The sequence below is a fragment of the Perna viridis genome, chromosome 15, assembly GCF_037379345.1.
Source record: "Perna viridis isolate PV_CMFRI_1.1 ecotype Kerala chromosome 15, ASM3737934v1, whole genome shotgun sequence".
Classification (NCBI taxonomy): domain Eukaryota; kingdom Metazoa; phylum Mollusca; class Bivalvia; order Mytilida; family Mytilidae; genus Perna; species Perna viridis.
This window is the reverse complement of record NC_142459.1, coordinates 16,885,873-16,896,680: the sequence shown is the minus strand read 5'-3', so window position 1 is coordinate 16,896,680 and position 10,808 is coordinate 16,885,873. Positions and strand designations below refer to the sequence as shown.

The 10,808-nt window shown below is 36.3% G+C and overlaps 1 protein-coding gene across 2 annotated transcripts in view; it reads right to left on the bottom strand.

The window, feature by feature from the left end:
* Positions 1 to 429: 429 nt before the first annotated feature.
* LOC148597189 (protocadherin-like protein) overlaps positions 430 to 10,808 on the bottom strand; it is a 38,325-nt gene continuing 27,946 nt past the window's right edge. For both annotated transcript variants that reach the window (XM_088563614.1, XM_088563613.1), the window contains exons 14-18: positions 10,200 to 10,388; positions 8,526 to 8,716; positions 3,898 to 4,267; positions 2,942 to 3,299; positions 430 to 827 (exon numbers count right to left, since the gene is read on the bottom strand). In XM_088563614.1, the coding sequence (XP_088419740.1) occupies positions 701 to 827; positions 2,942 to 3,299; positions 3,898 to 4,267; positions 8,526 to 8,716; positions 10,200 to 10,388 (1,235 nt within the window). In that variant the 3' untranslated portion in view covers positions 430 to 700. The remainder of the gene's footprint in view (positions 828 to 2,941; positions 3,300 to 3,897; positions 4,268 to 8,525; positions 8,717 to 10,199; positions 10,389 to 10,808) is intronic.

The window sequence follows — 10,808 nt, the reverse complement described above, 5'->3', positions numbered from 1 at the left end:
TTTTATATAAGCCAATCGCTGAAAATGATTTTTTATTTGTTTTATGGTAAATTTTGTATTTAAAGTAAACAAAACAATATAAATTCATTACGTGAATGCATGTTGGCGCTATCCACCGTAAATTTATTCCGTCTCTTGTTTGTATATCTTGTACGCCACATGTTCAATTTGCATACTACACTTGTTCATGCGTTTGATTCTACATTTTGTTGACGCAATCATTACATGTTTGTAGTGTGTGATTCTATTCATCTGTTAATGTTGAAATGCACTACAAAATTAGTCGTACCAATAAGAGAGGACACATTTCTGTTAAATATGCTCTTTTCATATGTTTTTTTGTTTAGTCCAAAAATGGGTTTCTATGGGATTTTCAATGTAAAACTGATAGCATCAGGGTACAATTGGGCAAATGAGCTAACTAATATCTCATTTTGAGTTTTTTTGGATAATACTGCAAAATAGCAACAAATAAACACCATTCATAAGCAGTGGATAGGGTAAACGTAAACGTTTTAACATTTAGAATATGGTTTAACCTGCGACCAAAGTCATTTCGCAAAATTACAATGTTTGTCAATTCCTCCCGTCAGCTTGCGTAAAACAGGTGTTACATTAGTGTAAAATACAGTTAAAAGATTGTAAAAACATGACGCATAACTAAATTATTTCTAATTACACAAGTACATAATAAACATCATTAATGCAGTCTCCTTTCAAACCATTTCCATGGCTTCCAGTCAAAATCGTCTTGTGCTGACAATTGATTATCATCTACTGTAAAATTACGTTTTCCTTCCTTGTTATTTGGGAGGTTTTCTCCTACCCTAAAATCATAAATATCAATGAATAATTGTGATATGAACGGTAAGAACTGAGTTCCCAGAACATAATCAAGAATAAAATGTGTATGCTACGCTCCATCGCCTTTTTTTCTGGTGCTATAATACCAATAGAACGAAATGTAAAAATTGTGGTTAAACAAACAAACTGTCATTTAAAAAGAAAAACAATTATAAAATCATCGTAATTTAGCTTCGGTTAGTAAGTTCGATTGATTCATTGTTGTGGTTTAAAGCCTAAGCAGCAATATTTCAGCTATATTCAGGCGATGAAATGAACGATGATAAAATTAAACAAGGGATGGGACACAAGGATAATAGAGTCGATAAATTTTGATTGCTACTAGAAAAAGGGGGATGGGTCGGGCAATTTAGCCTCCAGTGGCGAAGCGTAAAGGTTCAAGACCGTTTCATCTGAAAACATCATCGATTTCTTGCGGGACATCAGTTTATTTAATAAAGTCTAAATTGGATACCTTCCTTAGTTTTTCAATATTTTAAATGTTTTATCGAATTTATGTTTCTATATGTATTTTATGTCTTAGGTTCACCTTTTATGTACCTTTTTATATGTAAATAGCTGCTTCTTTTTAATTTCATTATTTTATGAAGAGACTTTGATCTTAATTTTAATATTTTCTTTGCATTAAATGTTCTTGCCGTGATATGGCCCTGGTCGCCGAAACGGCAATAAACAGCAATAATCAATCAATCAATCGCAAAGGTTCCTACTACTATCGAATACCACATCAGGGTTCTTTAACGTGCGAGAAACGTGGCACCTTTCCCAACACGGTGCACCACTATGGTTTGCGGTCAGGTTTTCCGTATTATAGTCTGACAACCTTAGCATGTAACGCCAGGGGTACCCCATTCCACCACCTGGGGCACACATCCCAGTCCCTCTGTGGGCAGAGCGCCTAGCCCTTTTGGTAGGTTTCTGAGCACTATTTGGTCGCCTTTTACGACTAGCTTAGTGCTGCTGCAGCCCTATTTGTTTTACACCCGGACTCGGATAGGGCTCGATAATGTAACTCTTTGTCCGATACTCACCAAACCTGTTGGAACAGTATCGGACGTAGGGTTACGTTTTCGTATCAAGGATATACCGAATACCTCTCTAAAGAGAACAAATTTGAAAGCCCGGGTTATGTTGCTACAAGATTGAAGTCATCACTACAGAAGTTTTATGGTTGTCATCATAAACTCGTGGATCGTTATCGTTGATCCATCTGCACCATGAAAGCTGATTTATTCAACGGGTCATAGTTTTCCTTTCCTCGTTTGTCTACCCTGGACTTGACTTTATATGAGCAACTCGGCGGGTGTTTCTAGAAAAGCAGAGGACGCTTACCCTACCAGTGCACCTGGTCCATGCTCCCAGTTTTTAGTGGAGTTCGAGTTGCTCATTCGCTTTTTGTACTTTGTATGTATGATTTTAGTGACTTTATGTTCTTTGTTGTGTATGTCTGTTTTCCATGTCTGGTCTTTGTCCCTGGATTAAATTATCTTGATTACCGCTATAACATTGGTTCCCTTGATTAGTTTTCCACAATGAATCGGTTCAGTCAGGTTTCTATATTCACGATTGAAATTCAGATCGTGTTGTTAATACTCGTCTCTGACCAAAGCGAATTAATTGTGAAAAAAATAGTCAAAACCTGGTCAAACATTATACTAGTCTTAATCAATAATTTGAAATTCAAAAAAGGTTAGATTTAGGTAGGTATTAGTATATATGACTAAAACTGTAAGAAGACGTCTGAATGATTAAGATTTTGAGAATCGATTTGAAACAACTACTGAAAAAGCAAGAAAGGAAGTGTGTAGTTTTAAATGGGACAAATCAAATGGAGTTACTTGTTTCCATCGTCGCATACTTCAATAGAACAAGTCTCAACCGTTTATATTACTTAAGTTTCATGTTTGGTGTTAAATAGTTGGGACTATCGTCTAGTATACAAGAAAAGATGACCTATGATTGCCAATGAGATAGTCATCAATTAAATGCAAAGCAACGCCCACTTACTGTGACACTCGGCATATTTTACACACAAATATTCCAACGACGAATGTTTACATGAAAAACGAATACTTGCCTTCCTTTACAAGAACAGGACCCACCATACTTCTGAATCATGTAGCAAGGCAAAATTAACGCTATCGTTCCAATAACAACACAAGCAATAACCCACGCTGCGTTTGCAGGATACTCCCAAAACGTAACGTAACGATCATTGTTGGATTGTATGACCGTACTAGTCATTTGTGGTATCAATATAAAAACGGTAGCCGAACCCTGAAGACCCCCTGTGTCAGTAGCAACGACCTCAAACTTCAAACTCTGACCATATCCGAATGAAGTAAGGGGATTTTTTAAATAGAGATCCCCATCTGTCTCAATGCCGAATGTTTCTGTTCCTAGATGCGACTGGTTAATACTATATGTAAATGTACCTGTGGAAAAGGATATAATTATATAGCTGTGTAAGGAAACGAAGTCTTACGTTGGTATCTTTAGTCAGATATTTCAACAACGACGAGACAGGATGCAATCAAACAATTCAAACAAAGAAAAAAATATGTCCTAGAGCAACTTTGATTACGCAAGGAGACTGGTTATTGTTTTTTTCTTGTTTTGTTTTGCTTTGTTTTGTTTGGTTTTTGTTGTTGTTTTTTTCCTTTCATATATATATTGCACATGCAACAAAAATGGCTTCTGCTGCGACAAATCATATTTATTGATAGATTCTTAAGAAAATTGTCCACTGCGTTTCATATTTAAAGCATCCGTGAGTATGAATACTGTATACTGTAAGCTTAGTTATTTTAGCGTATCGTATTTTTGTCTTAAAATCCGAATTCACGAATCCTTAATTTTGCCAGATACACTCATCCCCATTCATTTCATAATAGAGGCATTATTTTCTTGACATGTTTTTCTTGCTTGCGAAATTAGTAAAAATCTTGGGAAAACGTTCTTCGGTCATTTTCCGTTTTTTAGTACTATTTTTGATTAAATTACTAATGTATCTTATCTATAATATTCACTTACCAAATCCATCAGAATCGCCATCGGTAGCAATGGTAGATTCAAATACTTGGTTTACGGCAGTACCGATATCTAAGTAAACTGTGTACAATTTGGACGAGAAAACAGGTGTGTTGTCATTTATATTGTTAATGTTTATGTTCAGTGTTGCCGTATCCTTGAAAGTACCATCAGATATTGTCACTATGCATGCGTAAGAAGAGAGGGAACCGGAAGCATCCACATCAATATCAGTTGCAAGAGATATAAACCCCGTCGCTGGTGCGATTGTGAAGTACCCACCCCCTGTTTCACAGTCCATACCGAATGTGTGTGTGTCTCCTATATCTTGGTCTGTGTAAAGATATCCAGGATCAGTTAGAACTGTGCCTGCCTATTTTAATTGAAAATAAAATTTTATTACATTCCATCGAAGTTTATAGTTATCCCGTTAGTAAACATACACGTGTTTATATGCATTATAAGAGATTGTTTAAATCCTACATCGCTTACCCTTTATCGCAAACCCTCTATCATACCCTACACCTATATCACATCCCTACTCGGAACAGAATTTAGGTATGTTAAAATATATAATATAATACAAATGATATGTCACAATCTGTAGTAACATGTCATATCTTCCCTCGGTAGCATTTTTGTTAATATTTGAGTATTGTTACGGCCCCGTGCGGGTCCGGGTGTCACAGCAGCATTAAGCTTGGCGACTAAATATTATTCAAAACCCTGGCTAGGGCACTCTTCCCATAGAGCAACTGGGTCGGGTGTCCCAGGCAGTGGAATGGGGCACCCCTGGCATGTTACATGATGGGGTCGTCGGGCCATAATACGGATTATCTGACCGCAAACCATAGTGCATCGTGTTGGAAAAAAAAACCCTCCTGTAGTATTATATTGGAGTAGGAACCATTGTGGTCCGCCATTGAAGGCTAAATTTCCCGACTCTACCCACCTCTCCTTATTTACAATGGCAATCGAAGTTTGTCGACCCAATTATCCTTGCGTCCTATCCCATGTTTCATTGCATTATCATTTCATATTCATATTGTCATCCATTTCATGTTCATCGCCTCGATATAGCTGAACTATTGCTGCTACAGCGTTTAATATTAACAATCAATCAATCTTGTTGTGATGGCTTTTGATACAAATATTGGCACGTAATCTTCATTGTAGAAACATACCCATGATACAGTCATTCCAGTTTTTTTAAAATTTAATATCAGACATAGGATAAATTTCCAAAATTGTTAAAGGAGTAATGGCTTTTCGAGTACCTGTGTCTATTCACTAGTCTATTCATATATAAAGTTGATTGTGCAAAGGAGAAATGTCTTTTTAAGTTGCCCCGTGCAGGTCCGGGTGTCAAAAGAAGAGGCCTACAGCAGTGCTTAGCTTGTAAAAGGCGACTAAATAGTGCTCAGAAACCTAGCCGGGGGCTAGGCGCTCTGCTCACAGAGCAACTGGGTTGTGTGCCCCAGGTTGTGGAATGTCACATGCTGGAGTTGTCAAGCTATAATACGGAAAACCTGATCGAAAACCATAGTGGTGCACCGTGTTGGGACAGGTGCCACGTTTCTTCCACGTTAAAGAACCCTGCTGTGGTATTCGATAGGAGTATGAACCTTTGCGCTCAGCCACAGGAGGCTAAATTACCCAACCCTACCCATCCCTACCTTTTTCTTATGGCAATCAAAATTTGTCGGTCCGATTGTCCTTGTGTCCCATCCCATTTTTCATCATCATCATTTCATGTTCATCGCCTGAAAATAGGTGAAATATTGCCGCTTGGGCGTTAAACCCCAAACAGTCAATCAATCAATCTTCTTGAGTTTCCGCGTCTATTCTTAAGTCTGTTCAAAAAGCAGATTATGGAACGATGCAAACCTTCTTAGGTGAAACTAATAGAACGCTGACTAGTTAGATATCGTCTGGAAAAATAAATTTCAAGTTCTGCTGATTTGATTTTTTTTCATGTAGGGTCAATCAGTGTGTGCCCCGGGTTGTTGAATTGGGGTAGACCTGACATGCTTCATGCTGTGGTTACCAGGCCATAATATGGAAAACCTGACCGCAAATCATAGTGGTGCAACATCTTGGGAAATATAACACCTTCCTCTCTAGCGTTCAAGAACCCTGATGTGGTATTCGATGCAGGAGGCTCAATTGCCCGACTCTATCCACCTCTTCCTATTTCAAGTGGCAATCAGAATTCGTCGACCCTATTATCTTTATGTCCTTTCCTATGATCTTTCAATGCTACCATGTTGATTACGGAGATTTCATTGATACTGTGAGGCATAGGACTACTGCCATAACTATTTTATCTGTTTACCTAGATAAGTTGATCAGTTGATGAAGTGTCGCCTCTTTCTCAGTCTTTTAATGGTGTATGTATGATATCCCGCGCCTTAAATTTTGAAGAAATTTCTATTATTCAGAAAAAAATATAAAAAAGCATAAATCATCCTGATGTGCATGTTAAGATTTAATGTAATATTCGTACTGTTACATTTGGATGTAAAATACAAAATATCTTCGTAGGAAGCTGATATCCAGATTTGATGATGCTTTCGTCTTGACTACTCATTATCGTTATTTATCAAGATGATGTTCTTTGCTATTCGTTCTTCTCTTTTCAAAATACAGGTTGGTAGGATGGATGAAGATGTAAGTACTAATTATTAACCATCCTTTATGAACCGACAACTGGTCATTACGAACCGGAAATTCCTACAGTCGGGCCCCGTGTAGGTCCGGGTGTCAAAAGAATAGGCCTGCAGCAGCGCTAAACTTCTCGTAAAAGACGACTAAATAGTGCTCAGAACCCTAGCCGGGGGCTAGGCGCTCTGTCCACACAGCAACTGGGGTGTGTGATCCAGGTGGGGAAACGGGGTATCCCTGGCATGTTACATGCTGGGGTTGTCCGGCTAAAATACAGAAAACCTGACCGAAAACCATAGTGGTGCAATGTGAAAGATGCAACGTTCCTCCCACGTTCAAAAACCCTGTTGTGGTATTCAATAGGAGTCAGAGCCTTAGCGCTCCGCCACAGGAGTCTGAATTCTCCGACCCTACCCATCCCTCCCTTTTATCTTGTGGCAATCATAATTTTTCGACCCTATTATCCTTGTGTCCCATTCTTTTTGTCATTTCATCATCATCATTTCATGTTCATTTTATTATCCCTTTCATGTTCCTCGCCTGAATAAATGAAATATTGCTACTCGGTGTTAAACCCCGAACAATAAATATCTACAGCCGGTCATAATGGAAGCTCAGCCATGCATTACGAATTTCATAAAGGAGAATTAATACGGGATCATTATGAACTAAATCAAAATGGCTTACATTTCGTAAAATAAGTGACAACTGTAATTAAGGGTGACCTTATAATTCAATTAGATTAGGATATTTTAAATTCTTGAAAGATGGTACTGGAACTAAGTATATTGTATTAGGTATGTTTAGTCTTGAGGTTTAAATTTACGATTTGGGGTTGGTGGGGGGAGGGGGGGGGGGTAATGGAAAAGGCAGCAAAAATGAAATGTCGAAGCGACAGCACATACATTTCTATACACAAATGCTATAGAAAAAAGGCGACTTCCGTGTTTTAGTGATTTTCAAAGACGAAATGTACAGTCAAATCTTATTGTTTTGCACAAATCCAGGTATTGAAATTAATCTTCAAAATACATTTCTTTTCCCTTTTTACTCATCTACCTTGTGCGCTCTGTCAAAGGGCATTTTTAAAATGGCTTGATTCCAGATCAAAATGCACTTAAAAACACGATTTTTACGTAAAAATGGCCATATTATTTGTTTAGTTTTTTTTTAAATTTCTTGGGTCACATACTTAGACAGTATCAATAATACTAAGAACGATGACGGAAACAACCCAATTATTCCGTAAATTATGGATATCTGAAAAGTCATGGCTTTTGAGAAGTCAGGTATCGGGCGACTGGTCACGAGATGAAGTAGCTCATGAACACTCATATGATTTATTAGGTATGTTTTATCTTGTACTTGTCTATAATTTTTTTTTTATTTTATTTTAATTTTTTTTTTTTTGGGGGGGGGGGTGTTATTGGAAAAGACAACAAAACCGTCATGATTTATTTTCATTAATAATTGATTATTCCAACACCGAGATATGAACTTATTATTAATAATGTGAAATCATATGTATTGATAATAGATTCTGACTATGTCCTGAAAAAATGTTGGTTAATAAAAGTATCAATGCATGGCTTTTTCCATATGGGCCCTGTAACATGCTTTGGTATTAATAATGGCCTGGAATGGCTGTAATGGCCCTCGGCGTTGCGTCGGTCAATTACAGTCATCCTTGGCAATTATTAATACCCCACCTTTGTTACAGGGCCATTATGGAAAAGGCCATAAATTAATACTATAGAAAAGAGAATGTTTTGTGGCCTTGTAGGCATGCATGACTAATAATTTGCCAAAAGATGATTATATGTTTAACTTCATTAATGAAATTCGATGCTTATAGTTTGTTATATTTGATTTGTATTATAATACAAGAATGAATCAAACGGCAATACAACTAAATCTGATGTCTTCTTTTTATCAAACTTATTAGAAAATGTAATACAATCACGTACCAAACCTTCATCTAGACTTAGGACGTAGTTATGTTTGGTGAACAAAACCGGCTCTTTAACATCTGAGATGGTAAGTAATAAATCTTGTGTATCAGAGTCCTTTGTGTCTGTAACAGTGATTGATAGATTGAAAGATATCGATGAACCACTCTCATAGTTTATTCCTGTTGTTGAGGTGTTAACAAGTCCAGCTGGAATATAAAGACGGTCATGTATTTACCAAACCTAGGTAGTTTGTATATTTGTGTTTATTACTTCAATCAATATAACAACCCCCCAATACTAAATGCATATTTGTTTCACATGCGCACGACTGAAATTAAATCAGCAAAAAAATCAGCCAATTTATTTTTCAAAACGATATAAACATGCAAGATAAAGTGTTACACTGAGTAAAATTGAGCCAATAGTAATTGGATTGATACATATCTTAGCTTTACCATTTTACATTCTACTTTAAATTCGATGCAATGCAAGTTTTTAAAAAAAAATTAAGAAATATAATTACAGGATACTTGATTAGAAAGAGTAAATAAACAATGGGGTCAAGAATGCCGAAAAACGCCTAAATCTAACTGGTGTACGAAACTCGCTCCGCGCACCAATTAAAGCTGCAAGCGTCCTCCGTACAAATAATTATAATTTGTTTATTCACGATAGCCAATTGATTATCCAATTTATCATATATATATTTTTTCATAAATTACTGCTATTTTCAACAGGAGCTTTTAGTTGTTTGATCGGCAGATTGGTATTCGTGTTTTGACGTTTTGGCGGGAGAAAATCGGGGAATGAAATTACAAAATTTATTTTACAGCTTGAATTATCGAGATTCTTTTCTCAGGGAACATTCAATAGATCACTGCTATCACATTTCATTAATAAAACGATAACATTAGTACTACTGTAAACCACCCAATTCATGAGCGATTTATTTTCGCAAAGTTAAATCGTCGCAAAAAAGCTGTCATCATTTATTTTTATTGTAACAAATATGTTGTCATCAATTTGAATAAGCGAAAAATGTAGTCCTGAATATAAGTTAGTTTACGGTATATTATTACATGTAAACATCCAAGTAAGTCCACATTAGCTATTGGCAGTAAATACGAAATGGCAAATTCATACGCAGTAAAGATAATCGCCACATAATCTGAATCCTCGGGTTTTTTCATGAACATTTTTCAGAGCAACATCGCTCTAGACGATCATATTGACTAGAGTGAATGCTCTAGGGATGTTTATTGCATGATTTAACATTAACAAGTAAAATATATCACGTCACATTTCGGATTATAATATGGTTTATAACAAATATCTGAGGTCAATATATGTTTCACAAATGCTGAAAATCCTTTTCTGATATGTTTAATTTGAATATCTTACTTGTCTACCCCGGACTTGACTTTTTATGAGCAACTCGGCGGGTGTTTCTAGAAAAGCAGAGGACGCTTACCCTACCGCCTGGTGCACCTGTTCCATGCTCCTAGTTTTTAATGGAGTCCGAGTTGCTCATTTATTTTTGTTACTTTGTATGTATGATTTCAGTTACTTCTTTGTGTGTATGTCTGTTTTCTATGTCTGGTCTTTGTTCCTGGATTACATTCTTTTGAATACCGCTATAACCTTGGTTCTCTTGATTACTCCTTAATATGTTTAATATGAATATCTTACTAGAAGGATCTATCTGGAAATATAGCATCCCGTCACTTGGTACTGAAGTCATGCTATATGTATGGACATCTGATCTGTCGTTGTCTTGTATCAACACTTGAAACACACTTGATTCTAATGCGGAATTTTCTGGAACAACTAGAGATGACGGCAACGGGAGGTTTGTGATTATTGGAACGTAGTTTATGTCTGAAAAAAAAAAATAAAAGCAAGACGTATGGACTCAAGTTTTTGCATTCATGTTCTGATGATTCTTTTTTTTTTTTTTTCTTTCTTGTCAACATATCCCTTCTTACCTTGGTCAATATTGTGTAAGGAAAAAATGAGGGCCTTGAAATGAAATGACGTCATTTAAATTCAATGCTCGTCTTGTACTGTAAAACTTAATTCATCACTAATTAGACAACAATTGCATATCTGTCTTTTTTCGCAAGTATCATAGCTTTATGACAGCAATTGAAAGAGTTTTTTTTTTTAGTAATCTGTTAGAATAACTTTTAATGATAACAGCTGTCACAGTTCATTATTCATTGACATTTTTTATATTCAGTACATTTATACAATATTTAATTTCTGGTTATTATAAGTTAACAATGTTCGCGCTCAAAC